Source organism: Salmo trutta, chromosome 17 (genome assembly GCF_901001165.1).
Source record: "Salmo trutta chromosome 17, fSalTru1.1, whole genome shotgun sequence".
Lineage (NCBI taxonomy): Eukaryota > Metazoa > Chordata > Actinopteri > Salmoniformes > Salmonidae > Salmo > Salmo trutta.
In genome coordinates, this window is record NC_042973.1 from 31060524 (window position 1) to 31081794 (window position 21271).

The window sequence follows — 21271 nt, forward strand, 5'->3', positions numbered from 1 at the left end:
AAATAAGCTTTTTGTGCGTATGGAACATTTCTGGAATCTTTTATTTCAGGTCATGAAACATGGGACCAACACTTTACATGTTGTATTTATATTTTTGTTCAGTGTAGTAATAGAAGCACAATAATATAAACACCCTGTTTGGTTCTGGTGTGACATTATTTCTATACTAGATGTGTGTGTGTTACTTTTTATATTAAGTCTGGATTTACTCTTACATCATGAACGTGTTGTTATGCAGATGTTCTTAATCCCCTTATATGTATCAAAAATTCAGGAGGAGAACTAGATGAAAACTGGTTCTGTATATTATAGGCCTATAGTTTATATATAAAACAACTAGGGAAGTCAGTAAAGAACAAATTCTTATTTACAATGACGGCCTACACCGGCCAATTGTGCACCACCCTATGGGACTCCCAATTATGGCCGTGATACAGCCTGGATTTGAACCAGGGAATGTAGCGACACCTCTTGCACTGAGATGCAGTGTCTTAGACCGCCGCGCCACTCGGGAGCCCATAGTTTTCATATATTGTGTTTAACTGTGTATGTTGTGCTCTGGTATCAAAATTTAAGATTGAATACTTAACTTGACATCTCTCCTATTGGTGTATAGACCTCTTCCTGCTGTTCATTTGGCTCTGGGAAGCAGGATCTCTATACAGCAGACACTTCCTCTGCTAGACTAGGAACTGGGCCCTGTGGGATTTGTAGTTATATGGTTTGTAGTTTTAGTGAGCGGCTGTTTTCAGCAGGGGCGCGACTTTGGTTTAAGAAGTGGGGGGGGACATATTATTATTAACATTCCAAACAGTCTACCCGACCGCTCGAAGGCGTCCGCATGGTCCTAAAGCACACCGTTGCCTAGTTTTGTATCACATTCCAATGATAAAACTGGGGGGGACAAAAATGCAATTTCAGAATGTGTCCCCCCCGTCCCCAGTGAAAGTAGCGCCCCTGGTTTTCAGTGCTGGGTGTGAGTACAGACATAGATGGCACCGCTGAGAAAAGAATGTGTGTTTGTATGTGTGTGTGTGTGTGTGTGTGTGAGTCCACATACAAGATGTGTGTGTGTTCTGACCGGTTGATAGATGTTAGGCAGAGAGAGTATAGCCTGAGATAATGACCTGTACAAATGAGGACCCTCTGGAGTTTACAGGCCTCATGCTTTATCTAAATATTAACCCCCAAATATACTACACTGGTGTCTGAGACAATGAACAATCTTGGGGTTGGACAGATTGACGTCACACAGACAGACTGGTCCTTAAACATGGGTTGCATCCCGTTTTTAACACAGGACTGGACAGACAGTCAGGTATATGATGTCACAACGCATGGAGAAGTGTTTAATATCTCACCAATCTCATCATATGCACAGCTCAACTGTGAGGGAGGTGTGCTCTTCGCTACAACTGTGTGATTGACAGCTCCACACAGCCCTAAACATCCAATCAGCTTTCACCTCTCACCAGGAAGTCAAATGAAGGGGAGGAGCCAGATGAAATAGACAACCGAAAGCCTGCAGATATGTTTGGAAATAAACCCACAAAAGTACATGTGGTCTTAATTCCAATTCAACCCAAAACTACTACACACATAGCTACAGTTTCACCCAAACTCAAGACATTAGCTTTAAGCAAGAGATTCCTAGCATATTCTGGCTCTACAGGACCCAAACCCTGAAGAAGTGTCTGTGGCCCCCAGTCTGTCCCTGTCTGTCTCTGGTCTGGCTGTGCAGGGCCCCCATTCCGTCCCTGTCTGTCTCTGGTCTGGCTGTGCAGGGCCCCCAGTCCGTCCCTGTCTGTCTCTGGTCTGGCTGTGCAGGGCCCCCAATCTGTCCCTGTCTGTCTGTGGTCTGGATGTGCAGGGCCCCCAGTCCGCACATAATCTCCCAGTACAGCTGAGCACAGTGCCCCAGCATAGTGGAAAAAACATCCAAGTCCAGGAGCTCACTACTCAGTAGCAGTGTGGATCGTCCCAGTACCAGAGACTAGTCGATCAGTCTGGCTGGCTGTTGTACACTCCCAATTCGGATGACTGACATCCCAATAGATGTGCTCAGAACTCCCAGCAGGATCCCAGTAGAATTGACCAGTCTTTCAGTTCCTCTGAGAACTCCCAGTATGTGGGGTGTAACTTCCAGTATGATAAACCAGTGTTCCCAGTGTGTCCATGGGACTGGTGCCATTGGTCAGTCAGGTGGATCTTTGGTTGTGGGATAGATAGTTGGGATTGGGATTATAATTGTTGGGAATGTTTGTATGTTTGTCATTTGTCTTTCAGATAATCTAGAATTCTCCAATAATCTGCTCTGCAATTTTCCTAAAGGGTGGAAAAGTAATTGAGTCTCCCAAGCAATATTTTCATTTTTTTGTACAAAACGATACAGAGAAATAAACAGACTTCGAACATGAAATGAACCTAGCAGATCCAGCGTACACACAGGCCCAGAATTTGAGCCAAAACACATTTCATCTTGTAGGTATCCTCTGATTGGCTGGCAACACACTGGGGTCAGGGGTAGATATAGGTCAGGGCCTGAGGGTCGTGTAGTCTGGGCAGGGGGTTGTATGTGTGTGTGCTCTTACACCCCCCCACCTCCCCCCTTTCCCACTCCTGGTCTCCCTGGGGCTCAGACTGAAGCAGGGTCAGGGATTAAAGGTCAGAGTTCACGATCATTCAGTGGCTCTGTTTGGCTGTTCCACAGAAATAGTCCTGCCCAGTTGGGCATGTTCTTCCTATAAACCCCAGCTCAACCAAGCTTGATATGCACAAAAGAAAAATGGATGGGAAAGATGGATAAAGGGAGGGATGGAGGAGGGTTTCCTGTCCATGATGAGGCCAGTCTAGTCAGGGCTAGAGGAGAGGTTGGTGGAGGCAGTAAGGGTCAGTGTTGAGGGTCAGTAAGGGTCAGTAGGTGTTGGGTGGTGGTCAGTAGGTCAGACCAGGGTTCCAGGTTTGGCCTTGTCGTGTCCGTACCACTGGACATCTGCCAGCTCTGAACACAGAGGACTGCTGAGAAAACAACTATCATTGAATGACCTGCAGACAGAGAGAGCGAGAGAGAGAGAGTGAGAGAGAAAGAGAGCGAGAATACCATTTTTAATTATGGAAATACTGGAAGACTGATGGCTTATGCACTCTGCTTCCACAAAATCTACAAAAGTTATTGTTTTCTTCGCTTAGTGAAACCGTTCTTCGTCAAGGGGGGGGGTCTGAAACAAGGACTGTAACAAACCGTTATGATCAATAAACTTGATTGGTTTGTGTCGTTTTGGTCTCATTGCTCTGATGGTTACTGTCTTTGTCTAGATCTAAAGCTTTTGGGAAAACAATGTGCACAATCCATAAGGCCTATCCCTCTTTTCAGGCCTCATTTCAAACTGGCCAATCACTCCTCCTATATTGCTGTCTCTATGGCAAGTCACACGTCCTGTTAGTGTACTACTCTGGTGGTTTTAGAATGAAGGAACTGGTATTATTTTGGATACTCCCTGTGGCTACTGCTTAACAATCTTTGAGGGGGAAGCACACGAGCAATGAGCGCACACGCCTGGGAGAAGTCAACAGTGAGAAACGCTATTGAGTTGACTAAATTCAAGTTCAATTAGGGATGGTAATAGAGTACAGAGTGAGGGTTAGGATATACTGTAGTAGTAATAATAATAATAAATTACATTTGTGAAGCGCTTTTAATTCTTCAAGAATCATCTCAAAGTGCATAAAATAAAATTATTGTTTTTGTTTTAGTAAAGCAAATATATGTATAAACATATCATAAAAGCAACAATCAAAGTCTAGGAGGAAGGGTAGGCCAGCCGATAAAGATGAGTCAAAAGGCCTGCTTTAGAGAGCAGCCACACACAGCAGACATGCAGAGTCCAGTTACAGTCATAGAAACAGAGCAGATAGAACAGACACCATTCCCAAACTTGCTATAAGAAAGGATTAGAAATGGGAAGAGCCTATTCAACTCAGTATTTGGTACAAAACTAAGAATCTAGAAAACAGATTATACACTGCTCAAAAAAATAAAGGGAACACTTAAACAACACAATGTAACTCCAAGTCAATCACACTTCTGTGAAATCAAACTGTCCACTTAGGAAGCAACACTGATTGACAATAAATTTCACATGCTGTTGTGCAAATGGAATAGACAACAGGTGGAAATTATAGGCAATTAACAAGACACCCCCAATAAAGGAGTGGTTCTGCAGGTGGGGACCACAGACCACTTCTCAGTTCCTATGCTTCCTGGCTGATATTTTGGTCACTTTTGAATGCTGGCGATGCTTTCACTCTAGTGGTAGCATGAGACGGAGTCTACAACCCACACAAGTGGCTCAGGTAGTGCAGCTCATCCAGGATGGCACATCAATGCGAGCTGTGGCAAGAAGGTTTGCTGTGTCTGTCAGCGTAGTGTCCAGAGCATAGAGGCGCTACCAGGAGACAGGCCAGTACATCAGGAGATGTGGAGGAGGCCGTAGGAGGGAAACAACCCAGCAGCAAGACCTACCTCCGCCTTTGTGCAAGGAGGAGCAGGAGAAGCACTGCCAAAGCCCTGCAAAATGACCTCCAGCAGGCCACAAATGTGCATGTGTCTGCTCAAACGGTCAGAAACAGACTTCATGAGGGTCGTATGAGGGCCCGATGTCCACAGGTGGGGGTTGTGCTTACAGCCCAACACCGTGCAGGACGTTTAGCATTTGCCAGAGAACACCAAGCCACTGGCGCCCTGTGCTCTTCACAGATGAAAGCAGGTTCACACTGAGCACGTGACAGACGTGACAGAGTCTGGAGACGCTGTGGAGAACGTTCTGCTGCCTGCAACATCCTCCAGCATGACCAGTTTGGCGGTGGGTCAGTCATGGTGTGGGGTGGCATTTCTTTGGGGGGCAGCACAGCCCTCCATGTGCTCGCCAGAGGTAGCCTGACTGCCATTAGGTACCGAGATGAGATCCTCAGACCCCTTGTGAGACCATATGCTGGTGCGGTTGGCCCTGGGTTCCTCCTAATGCAAGACAATGCTAGACCTCATGTGGCTGGAGTGTGTCAGCAGTTCCTGCAAGAGGAAGGCATTGATGCTATGGACTGGCCCGCCCGTTCCCCAGAACTGAATCCAATTGAGCACATCTGGGACATCATGTCTCGCTCCATCCACCAACGCCACGTTGCACCACAGACTGTCCAGGAGTTGGCGGATACTTTAGTCCAGGTCTGGGAGGAAATCCCTCAGGAGACCATCCGCCACCTCATCAGGAGCATGCCCAGGCGTTGTAGGGAGGTCATACAGGCACGTGGAGGCCACACACACTACTGAGCCTCATTTTGACTTGTTTTAAGGACATTACATCAAAGTTGGATCAGCCTGTAATGTGGTTTTCCACTTTAATTTTGAGTGTGACTCCAAATCCAGACCTCCATGGGTTGATAAATTGGATTTCCATTGATTATTTTTGTGTGATTTTGTTGTCAGCACATTCAACTATGTAAAGAAAAAAGTATTTAATAAGATTATTTATTTCATTCAGATCTAGGATATGTTGTTTAAGTGTTCCCTTTATTTTTTTGAGCAGTATATTTCTACACCTTTGATCTAGTTCAGGTTCTGTTTCTACATACCTAGTCAAGGGGATCTATTTCTATGCCCCTGATCTATTTCAGTTTCTGTTTCTATGTCTCTGGTCTAGGTGCCAGGATTTATTCTATCGGGTGTGTTTCTATATCCTGGAAGTCTAGGAGTGTCCAGACCGAAAGTATGGGTTGTTTCTATGGTCTATGGTTCTCGATTGTTGTTCTGTCGTTCTCTGGTATATTTGTTGTGTTTCTAGGTCTGTGTTCTGGGAGAGTCCTGGCAGACAGATAGTACCTCTATGCGTCAGAGCTGGGCTGAGTGGGAGACTGACACACGTCTTCAGTAGGAGAGCTGTCTGCTGTACCGCTAAACCAGGAAACACAGACAGACAGACAGACAGACAGACAGACAGACAGACAGACAGACAGACAGACAGACAGACAGACAGACAGACAGACAGACAGACAGACAGACAGACAGACAGACAGACAGACAGACAGCAGAGAGGTTAGTACAGGAGGAGAGGGAGTGAGAGGGAGAGAGGGAGAAAGATGAAGAGGGATGGAGTGAGAAGGAAAAAGAGAGAAGAGGGATGGAGTGAGAAGGAAAAAGAGAGGAGTGAAAGAGAGGAAAGATAAGTTAACAAATCAGTTAGTCCTTTAGGAAGACAAGACAGCCGTGTGATCAGTAGCTAGACAGAGTACCGTGCTGCAGAAGTACAAAAGTTAGGGGTTGGTAAGGCAGAGGTTATAGAGGTTGTAAAGAGAAGCATAGATGCTGAAGATGTTTTGTGAGGATGCAGATTCTGTCCTGTGAATTGCAATACAGGAGCCAAAGCCTTTAATGTTTACCCTTTAACCCAAGGTTAAATGTCAAATAGGATTAGGATACTGAGTGCCTGGTCTTTAACCCCAAACACGTTATATATCACTCTGCAAATGATGTATTGGTGTGTGCATGTGTGTGTGTGCTGTTTGTCTGTGTGTCTGTCATGTGTGTGCATGTGTGTGTCGTACCCGCTCTGCCAGTTGAGGATGTGTTGTGGGCTGCAGGGGGGCGTGGGTGTTGCGGCCTGTTCACTAGAGGGAGTCCCACTCCTCGGGCTGTGAGGAGACGCTGATGTACAGAGAGACACACAGTTACACACAAACACACACACACACGCACACACACGTCAATAGGTGGTCAAGGGCTGTGTTATCCCAGCTATGCCCCACTGTGACTAAGATGACTAACGAGCTCCATTTGGTTCAGGGATCGCTTTACACTCATTCACACACACTCTGCTAAACATCAGCCTCTCCAATGTTCTTTCATGAACTAACTATTCTGTAAAGAATATACACTACCGTTCAAAAGTTTGTCTAGTTTGAGAAACAGATGCATCACAAGTCCTCAACTGGCAGCTTCATTAAATAGTACCCGCAAAACACCAGTCTCAACGTCAACAGTGAAGAGGCGACTCCGGGATGCTGAATTTCTAGGCAGAGTTGCAAAGAAAAAGCCAGACTGGCCAATAAAAAGAAAAGATTAAGATGGGCAAAAGAACACAGACAGTGGACAGAGGAACTCTGGCCAGCATCCTAGTCGCCACTTCACTGTTGACGTTGAGACTGGTGTTTTGCGGGTACTATTTAATGAAGCTGCCAGTTGAGGACTTGTGAGGTGTTTGTTTCTCAAACTAGACACTCTAATGTCCTCTTGCTCAGTTGTGCACTGGGGCCTCCCACTCCTCTTTCTATTCTGGTTTGAACCAGTTTGCGCTGTTCTGTGAAGGGAGTAGTACACAGCGTTGTACGAGATCTTCAGTTTCTTGGCAATTTGTTGCATGGAATAGCCTTCATTTCTCAGAACAAGAATAGACTGACGAGTTTCAGAAGAAAGTGCTTTGTTTCTGGCCATTTTGAGCCTGTAATCGAACCCACAAATGTTGATGCTCCAGATACTCAACTAGTGTAAAGAAGGCCAGTTTTATTGCTTCTTTAACCAGAACCACAGTTTTCATCTGTGCTAACATAATTGCAAAATAGTTTTATAATGATCAATTAGCCTTTTAAAATTATAAACTTGGATTAGCTAACACAACATGCCATTGGAACACAGGAGTGATGGTTACTGATAATGGGCCTCTGTACGCCTATTTAGATATTCCATTTTAAAAAAAATCAGCCGTGTAAAGCTACAATAGTCATTTACAACATTAACAATGTCTACACTGTAATTCTGATCAATTTTATGTTATTTTAATGAACAAAACAATTGCTTTTCTTTCAAAAACAAGGATATTTCTAAGTGACTTTTGAATGGTAGTGTGTATATACAGTTGAAGCTGGAAGTTTACATACACCATAGCCAAATACATTTAAACTCAGTTTTTTTTTACAATTCCTGACATTTAATCCTAGTAAAAATTCCATGTCTTAGGTCTGTTAGGATCACCACTTTGTTTTAAGAATGTGAAATGTCAGAATAATAGTAGAGAGAAAGATTTATTTCAGCTTTTATTTCTTTCATCACATTCCCAGTGGGTCAGAAGTTTACATACATTCAATTCGTATTTGGTAGCATTGCCTTTAAATTGTTTAACTTGGTTCAAACATTTCAGGTAGCCCTCCACAAGCTTCCCACAATAATTTGGGTGAATTTTGGCCCATTCCTCCTGACAGAGCTGGTGTAACTGAGTCAGGTTTGTAGGCCTCCTTGCTCACACATGCTTTTTCAGTTCTGCCCACACATTTTCTATAGCATTGAGGTCAGGGCTTTGTCAGGGCCACTCCAATACCTTGACTTTGTTGTCCTTAAGCCATTTTGCCACAACTTTGGAAGTATACTTGGGGTCATTGTCCATTTGGAAGACCCATTTGTGACCAAGCTTTAACTTCCTGACTGATGTCTTGATATGTTGCTTCAATATATCCACATAATTTTCCTACCTCATGATGCCATCTATTTTGTGAAGTGCACCAGTCCCTCCTGCATCAAAGCACCCCCACAACATGATGCTGCCAACCCCGTGCTTCATGGTTGGGATGGTTTTCTTCGGCTTGCAAGCCTCCCTTTTTTACTCCAAACATAACGATGGTCATTATGGCCAAACAGTTCTATTTTTGTTTCATCAGATCAGAGGACATTTCTCCAAAAAGTACGATCTTCGTCCCCATGAGCAGTTGCAAACCCTAGTCTGGCTTTTTTATGACAATTTTGGAGCAGTGGCTTCTTCCTTGCTGAGCGGCCTTTCAGGTTATGTCGATATAGGACTCATTTTACTTATGATATAGATACTTTTGTCCCTGTTTCCTCCAGCATCTTCACAAGGTCCTTTGCTGTTGTTCTGGGATTGATTTGCACTTTTCACACCATAGAATGTTCATCTCTAGGAGACAGAACGCGTCTCCTTCCTGAGCGGTATGACGGCTGTGTGGTCCCATGGTGTTTACACTTGCATACTATTGTTTGTACAGATGAACGTGGTACCTTCAGGCGTTTGGAAATTGCTCCCAAGGAGGAACCAGACATGTGGACGTCTACAATTTATTTTCTGAGGTATTTTTTGATTTTCCCTTGACGTCAAGCAAATAGGCACTGAGTTTGAAGGTAGGCCTTGAAATACATCCACAGGTACAGCTCCAATTGACTCAAATTATGTCAATTAGCCTATCAGAAGCTTCTAAAGCCATGACACCATTTTCTGGAATTTTCCAAGCTGTTTAAAAACACAGTCAACTTAGTGTATGTAAACTTCTGACCCACTGGAATTGTGATACAATAAGTGAAATAATCTGTCTGTAAACAATTGTTGGAAAAATGACTTGTGTCATGCACACAGTAGATGTCCTAACCGACTTGCCAAAACTATAGTTTGTTGACAAGAAATTTGTGGAGTGGTTGAAAAATGAGTTTTAATGACTACAAGCTAAGTGTATGTAAACTTCTGACTTCAACTGTGTGTGTGTATATATATATATATATATATATATATATATATATATATATATATATATATATATGTGTATATATATATATGTGTATCTGTCCTTTACAATGCTTGACCCAATCAAAACTCGAACTATCCTACCAGATTCTATCCTAGAACATAAACGGGTCAACGTGTGTGTATTGTCACCCACCTGGTGATCCCTTGGCGAGCGTCCCCACCCTGCTCCCTCGTCTGGGTCCCAGCGTGCCTTGCAGCGAGCCGCTGTCCGACGTGTTGGAGCCGGAGTGACTCCTCTCCTTTACACTGCCCGTAGAGCGCTGGTACCAACACCTCAACTCATCCGACACCACCGCCCTCCCCCCTCCTCCTCCCTCTCGCCCCAGCGAGGGAGTCCGTACGATCTGGGAGCGGGACGGGGTGAGTCTGCTGCTCCCCTCTCCCCCCTCCTCGCCCCCCCAGGTCTCCTTGTAGAGGCCCCCGGCTGTGTAGGAGCTGGAGGTTTTGAACTGGGCCTTGACGCTGTAGTGGCCCTCCTGGTCACTCTCCAGGCTGCGCACCACCACCGGGTTGGGGCTGCCCTCTACGTACAGGGGGTACTCTTTAATCCGGTACTGGGACGAGGGCTGGCTCTGGCTGTGGAGGTACACCCCGTGCTGCCCTGACCCAGTCCCTGCCCTCCCCGTACCACCGCACCCTGAACCGTTCTTGGCTGCAAGGTTGGGCATGGAGCCAGAGTTAGAGGAACCAAGGTGACCTGCAGACCTGGAGCGAGAGAGGAGGTTAACATACATATTAAACATAGAAACAAATCCTCTGCTAAACAAGCCTAAAGTCAGTCTCTGGACACACCCACCTGTGCTGTACTAACCTGTGTCTCTGTCTCTGCCTCTGTCTCTGCCTGGCTTTGGAAGGGGAGTCCTCTCCTAGGGTGGAGTAGTTAGGGTTGGAGCCTGGGGCTCCCCCAGGGTAGTAGTGTTCTGAGCTGCTCTGGGAGGTACAGGACGAACAGTCGTCCAGCGGGTCAGAGCCATTGGAGCTGCGAGTCCCCGGGGCCAGGAAGATGTCTGGGCTGCCCGGGGCTCCCAGGGTGTGTGTGTGAGTGTGTGTGTCGGGGTCGGAGGCCAGCAGCTTGCCCTGAGATTCCAGGCTGGAGCTGCGGTTCCTAAAGTGCTGAACCAGACTGTGCAGATGGGTGGGACTGATGTCCACAGACCTGGTGGAGGGAGAGAGATGCAGAGAAGGAGGGCGAGAGATGGAGAGAGGAAGGGAAAGATGAAGAGAGAGGTTACAGTATGGTTGTGACTTTGACCTAGTGAGGTGACCATAGCGCGGTAGTTTTCTGAAGGATATTTTGAGGTTATCTGGTGGTCACCTGGTGGAGTGTACGTAGTGAGGGATCCTGGTCCTCAGGTCGGGGGTGGAGGGCATGCTGGACTGGGAGCTCCAATGAGCAACACTCCTGATGGGGCTACTCTGCAGAGAGTTACTGCCTCCTGCCTCCGCACAACTACCAGAGCCGGGTAACCGCCTGTGACTGGCCAGGGAGAGACAGAGCCCTTAGAAAACCTTAACATTACTGTTGCTATCTTCAAATCATTATACTATCATTCAACCAACTATCACATGCCCCACGACCCCAGTATAGATATATCGTCATGGCAACAGAGTTGACCTCTCACCTGGAGTGTGAAGAGCGTTTCTTGACCCTTTCATAGGGTTCGTCCAGCGAGGACTCGCTCCACATCTTGGGTTTAATGGGGGACTTGTCGTATTCGGAGCGGGAGTAGTGCAGGTGGCTGAGGCCATCTAGAGACTGGGGGGGAGGGGGCCGGCTGTGGGAGGGAGGCCGGGGAGGGAGGCCCTTATGGGGAGACACTGCCGGAGAGAAGGTGGGGGTCCCTGTCATCTGGGGGTCATCTGATAGAGCGAGAGGAGATAGGGGTTGGTTAGATTGATGGATCACTGATTAGTCCCAATTAGAAAGACACTGATGAACTTTTAGATGTATTTTAGTGGAGAGAGAGAGAGAGAGAGAGAGAGAGAGAGGAGAGAGATACCGTCGTCTAGGACCAGAGCGTCAGACAGAGAGCTGTCCTCTGAGCCGATGTTGGCCTCTGTGGGAGAGGAAAAACATTTCACTATGGCATTGGTGAAGTAGGTGAAGTAGATGTGTTTCAATTCATGTTCATGAGCACTTCTTGTCATGTGTGTGTGTATGCGAGTGTGTGTTTGTGAATTTGTGATTGTGTGTGTGCCTGGTCTCACCCTCTTTATTACGCGATGTGGTTCTTATAAGCGATTCTCTCAGCATGTGTGTAGTCTCACCCTCTATGATAAGCGAAGCGCGTTGCGTGGGTTTCTTCCCAGAGCGGACACGCTGTTCGTTGATGGCGTTTTCTATCTCCTGGAGTTTCTTCAGCGCGTTGAGGTACGACGTCTTCCTCTGTTTTTTCAGCTTCTTACTGCTCACGTGCGGATCGCTGGCCAGACGCCTCGCAGCCTCCGTGATCTGGGATTGGATGGCAAACTCCCTCTCTAGACGCTCTAGCTCCTCCTCCTGTTGAGAGAGAGAGAGAGAGAGAGACACACACACAAGGGTTAGGAAGTGACACATGCACACACAAACAAACACGCTCACACACAAGTGATGACACACATGCACACACTCAGACACACACACTCAGACACACATACTCAGACATGAGTCACTCACATCCACCAGTAACTTAAAGCGTGTTCCCAGGCCAGTACAAACACAATGAGGAAACCATCCATCTTCCTTCCTTCCCCACACTTTCCCAGCACTGCCTCGTCTCCCATGAGAATCCCTAAAACACCCCCAACTCCCCCTAACTCTCCCCTCACCTCCATACCTCCCCCAGCCTTGGCTAGCTTCCTCAGACCCCAGTTCTCCCAAAAATCACCCCCTCACCGCCCTCCTCCTCACCATCTCCTATGAGACCCCATGTTCGCCCCCAACTCCCCCTACCCATAACACATAGCCCCTACCCATAACACACAGCCCCCTACCCATAACACACAGCCCCCTACCCATAACACACAGCCCCCTACCCATAACACACAGCCACCTACCCATAACACACAGCCCCCTACCCATAACACACAGCCCCATACCCATAACACACAGCCACCTACCCATAACACACAGCAACCTACCCATAACACACAGCCCCCTACCCATAACACACATCCCCCTACCCATAACACACATATCCCTACCCATAACACACAGCCCCCTACCCATAACACACAGCCACCTACCCATAACACACAGCCCCCTACCCATAACACACAGCCCCCTACCCATAACACACATCCCCCTACCCATAACACACATATCCCCCTACCCATAACACACATCCCCCTACCCATAACACACAGCCCCCTACCCATAACACACAGCCCCCTACCCATAACACACAGCCCCCTACCCATAACACACAGCCCCCTACCCATAACACACAGCCCCCTACCCATAACACACATCCCCCTACCCATAACACACAGCCCCCTACCCATAACACACAGCCCCCTACCCATAACACACAGCCCCCTACCCATAACACACATCCCCCTACCCATAACACACAGCCCCCTACCATAACACACATCCCCCTACCCATAACACACATCACCCTACCCATAACACACATCCTCCTACCCATAACACACAGCCCCTTACCCATAACACACAGCCCCCTACCCATAACACACAGCCCCCTACCCATAACACACAGCCCCCTACCCATAACACACAGCCCCCTACCCATAACACACAGCCCCCTACCCATAACACACAGCTCCCTACCCATAACACACAGCCCCTTACCCATAACACACAACTCAATAACAGCAGAGAGCAGATCATGACCCAACAGCAACAGTGTTTCATCACATGAGAACCATTGGGACTTAGTGTTTCTGTACGTTCTACAGGGACTAGTGAGGCGAGACTAGTGAACAGACAGAAAGCAGTAACTATTTCAACTGGCTTTCACACGGCTCTACGCATGGATGCATACAAGCACACACATCCCCCTACCAATAACACACATCCCCTACCCATAACACACATACCCTACCCATAACACACATCCCCCTACCATAACACACATCACCTCCTACCCATAACACACATTCCCTCCTACCCATAACACACATCTCCCTACCCATAACACACATCACCCTACCCATAACACACATCTCCCTACCCATAACACACATCACCCTACCCATAACACACATCTCCCTACCCATAACACACATCCCCTACCCATAACACACATCACCTCCTACCCATAACACACATCCCTCCTACCCATAACACACATCCCCCTACCCATAACACACATCCCCCTACCCATAACACACATCCTCCTACCCATAACACACATCCCCCTACCCATAACACACATTACCCTACCCATAACACACATCCTCCTACCCATAACACACATTCCCCCCTACCCATAATACACATCCTCCTACCCATAACACACATCCTCCCTACCCATAACACACATCTCCCCTACCCATAACACACATTCCCCAACCCATAACACACATCCTCCTACCCATAACACACATTCCCCTACCCATAACACACATCTCCCTACCCATAACACACATCACCCTACCCATAACACACAGCCCCTACCCATAACACACAGCCTCCTACCCATAACACACAGCCCCCTACCCATAACACACAGCCCCCTACCCATAACACACAGCCATCTACCCATAACACACATCCTCCTACCCATAACACACAGCCCCCTACCCATAACACACAGCCCCCTACCCATAACACACAGCCCCCTACCCATAACACACAGCCCCCTACCCATAACACACAGCCCCCTACCCATAACACACATATCCCTACCCATAACACACAGCCCCCTACCCATAACACACAGCCACCTACCCATAACACACAGCCCCTACCCATAACACACATCTCCCTACCCATAACACACATCCCCCTACCCATAACACACATCCCCCTACCCATAACACACATCCCCCTACCCATAACACACATCCCCCTACCCATAACACACATCCCCCTACCAATAACACACATCCCCCTACCCATAACACACATATCCCTACCCATAACACACATACCCCTACCCATAACACACATCTCCCTACCCATAACACACATCCCCCCTACCCATAACACACATCCCTCCTACCCATAACACACATCCCCCCCCTACCCATATCACACATCCTCCTACCCATAACACACATAGCCCTACCCATAACACACATCCCCCTACCCATAACACACATCCCCCCTACCCATAACACACATTCCCCTACCCATAACACACATATCCCTACCCATAACACACATCCCCCTACCCATAACACACATCCCTGTGTATGTATGGTCCATGTGTGGGTGAACTTATGTCCAGGGCAGGGGTTCAGAAAAACACAACAGAACAGTAAATATGAGCACAGCTCACAAAGACAAAGAGGTAAATACACTAGGCTTGTTTCACACATAGGTCAACATCCCCAAGACTGCCTCAGCCTGGAGGAATCCCTCTCACTAAACAATCTCTACATCCCCCTGCCAGAATAACCTCTGTGTGTGTCTGTGTGTGTGTGTGTGTGTGTGTATGTGTGTGTGTGTGTGTTCTGAGGTAACAAGGTTTGACTAGTGTAAAACCTGAGACATCTTCCTGCTAGCCTCGCGGTTTCATAATGCTGTGACCCTGGATTCATTTCAATGCATACAATCCAAGACACACACATGCACGCACACACACACACACACTTTCTTCTCTCTCTCCCACTATCACCACTTCCTGTGGTACGGAGCAGACAAGCTATTTTTAGTCAGCCCCGAAGCAGTGGAAAATCTACTAAGGCACAAAATAGAAGAACAGACAGACAGATTCAGCAATAGAAGAAGAGAAGAAGAGAGAGAAAGAGGGATTGAGGATGACTTCAAACCAACTTCAAAGCAGATACCAAACTTTTCAAAGTGCTGGCTTAGCCAATGCCCCAGTTACTCTTCTGTTTCAACCAATGATTTAAGATCAATTCTCCATCCCCAAGTCTAACCATATCTATTAAAGATGCACTATGCAGATATTGCTCCTCCATTTTCTGGTTGCTAAAATTCTAATAGTAATTTCAGTTTATGTGACAAAACAATCAAGTATATAGTGTAGAGAATCACGGTACCATCTAAACCACTGTGAAATATATCTTCCATAAATATATGAAGCTGGTGTACAAAACCGAAAGTAAAAACGTAAGAACGGGAAGCATAGAAATAGCACACAACGAACAGATCTACCGCTTTTTAGACTTGCTGTCAAAGAGAATGACAGATCTATAACTCAAATTTCTATGGGAATTTGGTCGGGTCGCCCAAAAAGTTACATATTGCAGCTTTAAATAACCCCAGGTTCATGAGGAAGTTTATCTACACTGGGAGACAAACAGAACTCCTCCAATTAGCTAGAACTGAATGGAACCACTGGAAACAGTTGGATCAGATGTGGACTTAGGGCAGTTATGGTTTGAGAGGTTTCTCTGACCTCTCCTTTAGGCTGGATCTTAAAGGGGCAGTTATGGTTTGAGAGGTTTCTCTGACCTCTCCTTTAGGCTGGATCTTAAAGGGGCAGTTATGGTTTGAGAGGTTTCTCTGACCTCTCCTTTAGGCTGGATCTTAAAGGGGCAGTTATGGTTGGAGAGATTTCTCTGACCTCTCCTTTAGGCTGGATCTTAAAGGGGTAGTTATGGTTGGAGAGATTTCTCTGCCCTCTCCTTTAGGCTGGATCTTAAAGGGGCAGTTACTGCTTGAGAGGTTTCTCTGCCCTCTCCTTTAGGCTGGATCTTAAAGGGGCAGTTATGGTTGGAGAGATTTCTCTGACCTCTCCTTTAGGCTGGATCTTAAAGGGGCAGTTACTGCTTGAGAGATTTCTCTGACCTCTCCTTTAGGCTGGATCTTAAAGGGGCAGTTATGGTTGGAGAGATTTCTCTGCCCTCTCCTTTAGGCTGGATCTTAAAGGGGCAGTTATGGTTGGAGAGATTTCTCTGCCCTCTCCTTTAGGCTGGATCTTAAAGGGGCAGTTACTGCTTGAGAGATTTCTCTGACCTCTCCTTTAGGCTGGATCTTAAAGGGGCAGTTATGGTTGGAGAGATTTCTCTGCCCTCTCCTTTAGGCTGGATCTTAAAGGGGCAGTTACTGCTGGAGAGGTTTCTCTGACCTCTCCTTTAGGCTGGATCTTAAAGGGGCAGTTACTGCTTGAGAGATTTCTCTGACCTCTCCTTTAGGCTGGATCTTAAAGGGGCAGTTATGGTTGGAGAGATTTCTCTGCCCTCTCCTTTAGGCTGGATCTTAAAGGGGCAGTTATGGTTGGAGAGATTTCTCTGCCCTCTCCTTTAGGCTGGATCTTAAAGGGGCAGTTACAGTTTGAGAGGTTTCTCTTCCCTCTCCTTTAGGCTGGATCTTAAAGGGGCAGTTACAGTTTGAGAGGTTTCTCTGACCTCTCCTTTCGGCTGGATCTTGTGTTCGTCCAGTTTGAAGGCAGTGCCAATCTTCCTTCTGACCGTCGGAGGCTCCTCCCCTGGATCCAATGGATACTCCTTAGGCAGCTTCCCTGTCAACTCCTAGAGAGAGAAGGAGAGGCAGAGAGAGAGAGAGAGAGAGAGAGAGAGAGAGAGAGAGAGAGAGAGAGAGAGAGAGAGAGAGAGAGAGAGAGAAAGAGAAGAGCAGCAGGAGAGAGAAGGAGAGAGAAATACATTTAATTGATTATTCCTCATTGATGTTGGTATGTATGTGTGTTTGTGCATGTGTCTTACCGCCTCTCTGATACAGATGTTCTTGAGTTCCTCTAATCTTTGTTTGAGAGTCTCCTCCAGAGCCTCCTGTCTGGCCCTCAGGGCTGCCAGCATGTCTTTCTTAGCTGTCTGAGAACTGTCCGACTCCTGGGAACCTACACAGACATACACAGAGCAGAGATACAGTCAGAACACACACACAGATAACAGATACTCTTAGAACTTAGCACTGAACATGGACCAGAGCGTAGAAAACTGTAAGAAAGAAGCTTACTATCAAATCCAATTTTATTTGTCACATGCGCCGAATACAACAGGTATAGATAGACCTTACCGTGAAATGCTTACTTACTTAACCAACAATGCAGTTCAAGAAATAGGGTTAAGAAAATATTTAAATATACTAAAGTACAAAATAAAAAGTAACACAATAAGATGACATAACAATAACAAGGCTATATACAGGGGGTACCAGTACCGAGTCAATGTGCAGGGGGTACAGGTTAGTCCAGGTCATTTGTACTATAACCTTACTGTGTAGCACTAATATACACCCCCTGCACTGTTGATAGATTGATCCAGAAGGTCTACACTGCCGAAAACGGTACAGAGAAAGTGACGGAGACACATTAACATAACAGCACTACTCATATGTGACAGCAACATATCAGTGACATCATTCTGTTGCGAGGCAGCGTGTCATTAGATTAACACACACACACACACACACACACACACACACACACACACACACACACACACACACACACACACACACACACACACACACACACACACACACACACACACTGCTCTGAGGAGACGAGGTTGAAAGTGAGAAGAGACTGTGTGTCCTTGTAGGAATATGTGAGTGAGTGTGTGTATTAGAGGTAGTCTCTGTCGGAGGGTGATGGAGAGAAAGGGGTACATGGAGATAGCTGAGACACAACGTCAGGGAGAAAGAGAGAGGCAAATACAAAGAGAAATGGGACAAGAGATAAAGATAGATATCAAACGGGAAATTAGAGAGGAAAAAGATGAACTGTGTTGTGGAGCCTACTCCTTCTAAACACAGTAATTGATTTCATAAGTTGTCAGCGGTGTCTGGAAATAGACGACACTGCACACACATGCACACACACACACACAGTTGGCAGCATGTGTGTATCGACCTTTGTTCCCTCACTCAAAACTAGTAGAGTTTTTAGTACAAACACTATTTGAGCTTTCGTGTGTCTTTCACACTTCCACCATGTTGGTGGAAACAGCCTTGGGAAAACATGAAGCTAACAGCATAATGGGTTTCTGTCCTGAAGTTTAAAGGTTGATTCACAGCCCTGCCCTCTCTAACTCTGTTCCCACAGACCCCTGGCCGGGCCTAGATAGGGGGGTGGAGGGGTGAGTTACCACTGACACCTCTCACAGATCTCTCTCTAACCACATTAACCCTCACATCCCTCTCTTCTCCCCTTACAGTCCTCTCTTCCCTCTAACCCTCTCTCCTCTACCACACTACATTTAGAGGCAGTCGCCTCCACATTATTGGCCGGAGTGAGAGTAGGGCAAGGGTACTGCTGGCCACAGACACACATGCAAACACAGCCACACGCAGAGAGACTTACCTGAGGAGAGCAGACTGCCAGAGCTGCCACTGATGATCTTGCCCTTGCTGCCCATGTTGGCCAGTTTAGATGTCTTCAGAGTGCCCGTCTCTGTCAGGTCGATGGCTATCTCACTGAGACTACGAGCCGCATGGATCTTAGACTGGACAAACATACACACACAGATGGAGATATTAGATATTTACCTAATACCCTATATCTGCTTGTTTCCAATGATTTGTTTATGAACTCCACACACATTTTAGATCCTCAGTCCTTCTAGAACCCCACTATTCTAGAATCTCATACGCATTCTACAACCCCACAGTTATTCTAGAATCTCATATGCATTCTACAACCCCACATTTATTCTAGAATCTCATACGCATTCTACAACCCCACAGTTATTCTAGAATCTCATACGCATTCTACAACCCCACAGTTATTCTAGAATCTCATACGCATTCTACAACCCCACAGTTATTCTAGAATCTCATACGCATTCTACAACCCCACATTTATTCTAGAATCTCATACGCATTCTACAACCCCACAGTTATTCTAGAATCTCATACGCATTCTACAACCCCACAGTTATTCTAGAATCTCATACGCATTCTACAACCCCACAGTTATTCTAGAATCTCATACGCATTCTACAACCCCACAGTTATTCTAGAATCTCATACGCATTCTATAACCCCACAGTTATTCTAGAATCTCATACGCATTCTACAACCCCACAGTTATTCTAGAATCTCATACGCATTCTACAACCCCACAGTTATTCTAGAATCTCATACGCATTCTACAACCCCACATTTATTCTAGAATCTCATACGCATTCTACAACCCCACATTTATTCTAGAATCTCATACGCATTCTACAACCCCACATTTATTCTAGAATCTCATACGCATTCTACAACCCCACATTTATTCTAGAATCTCATACGCATTCTACAACCCCACAGTTATTCTAGAATCTCATACGCATTCTACAACCCCACAGTTATTCTAGAATCTCATACGCATTCTACAACCCCACATTTATTCTAGAATCTCATACGCATTCTACAACCCCACAGTTATTCTAGAATCTCATACGCATTCTACAACCCCACAGTTATTCTAGAATCTCATACGCATTCTACAACCCCACAGTTATTCTAGAATCTCATACGCATTCTACAACCCCACAGTTATTCTAGAATCTCATACGCATTCTATAACCCCACAGTTATTCTAGAATCTCATACGCATTCTACAACCCCACAGTTATTCTAGAATCTCATACGCATTCTACAACCCCACAGTTATTCTAGAATCTCATACGCATTCTACAACCCCACATTTATTCTAGAATCTCATACGCATTCTACAACCCCACATTTATTCTAGAATCTCATACGCATTCTACAACCCCACATTTATTCTAGAATCTCATACGCATTCTACAACCCCACATTTATTCTAGAATCTCATACGCATTCTACAACCCCACAGTTATTCTAGAATCTCATACGCATTCTACAACCCCACAGTTATTCTAGAATCTAATACGCATTCTACAACCCCACAGTTATTCTAGAATCTCATACGCATTCTACAACCCCACAGTTATTCTAGAATCTCATACGCATTCTACAACCCCACAGTTATTCTAGAATCTCATACGCATTCTACAACCCCACAGTTATTCTAGAATCTCATATGCATTCTACAACCCCACAGTTATTCTAGAATCTCATAAGCATTCTACAACCCCACAGTTATTCTAGAATCTCATACGCATTCTACAACCCCACAGTTATTCTAGAATCTCATACGCATTCTATAACCCCACAGTTATTCTAGAATCTCATGTGCATTCCAGAACCCCATACTCATTCTAGAACCTCGTGGCCCTTCTAGAACCTCACGGTCATTCTAGAGCCTCACAGTGATTCTATGTGTTACCTTGCTCTGCTTGCGGTCCAGGTAGAACTGGTGTTGGCTGATGGCCATGGCCCAGATAGACTTAATGAGAGCAGGGCAGGCGTACCAGGTGTGGACAGCTATACCACTGTGGCCAAACGTCCTTCTGGTCACCGACGCCCTACAGTAGAGACGGACACAAGGCCTCCTTATACACACTGAATACACACACAACACACACACAGTAAATGAAATAACACGCCCACAGGTACACACACACCACAGCAGACGCAAGGCATCCTTGAACACGCTTATTCTAGAAAGAGAGAGTATGTCTAGTAGTGATGTTTACCATACCGCACGTTGTCTCTCATGACATGATTTACTCTACACTGTTTA

At 46.1% G+C, this 21271-nt stretch overlaps 1 protein-coding gene across 12 annotated transcripts in view; it reads right to left on the bottom strand.

Annotated features, from left to right (window-relative positions):
* Positions 1-1323: 1323 nt before the first annotated feature.
* Positions 1324-21271, bottom strand: part of LOC115152031 (FERM domain-containing protein 4A) — a 217036-nt gene continuing 197088 nt past the window's right edge. For 6 of the 12 annotated variants that reach the window (XM_029696487.1, XM_029696488.1, XM_029696484.1 and 3 more), the window contains exons 13-24: positions 20915-21056; positions 18977-19118; positions 17376-17509; positions 17061-17183; positions 11784-12075; positions 11576-11632; positions 11198-11435; positions 10891-11052; positions 10387-10731; positions 9709-10280; positions 6598-6697; positions 1324-3045 (exon numbers count right to left, since the gene is read on the bottom strand). In XM_029696487.1, coding sequence (XP_029552347.1) covers positions 2943-3045; positions 6598-6697; positions 9709-10280; positions 10387-10731; positions 10891-11052; positions 11198-11435; positions 11576-11632; positions 11784-12075; positions 17061-17183; positions 17376-17509; positions 18977-19118; positions 20915-21056 — 2410 coding nt within the window. In that variant the 3' untranslated portion in view covers positions 1324-2942. Of the gene's footprint in view, positions 3046-5875; positions 5948-6597; positions 6698-9708; positions 10281-10386; positions 10732-10890; positions 11053-11197; positions 11436-11575; positions 11633-11783; positions 12076-17060; positions 17184-17375; positions 17510-18976; positions 19119-20914; positions 21057-21271 lie in introns of all 12 variants that reach the window. The other 6 variants (XM_029696486.1, XM_029696483.1, XM_029696493.1 and 3 more) reach the window with 6 other exon arrangements.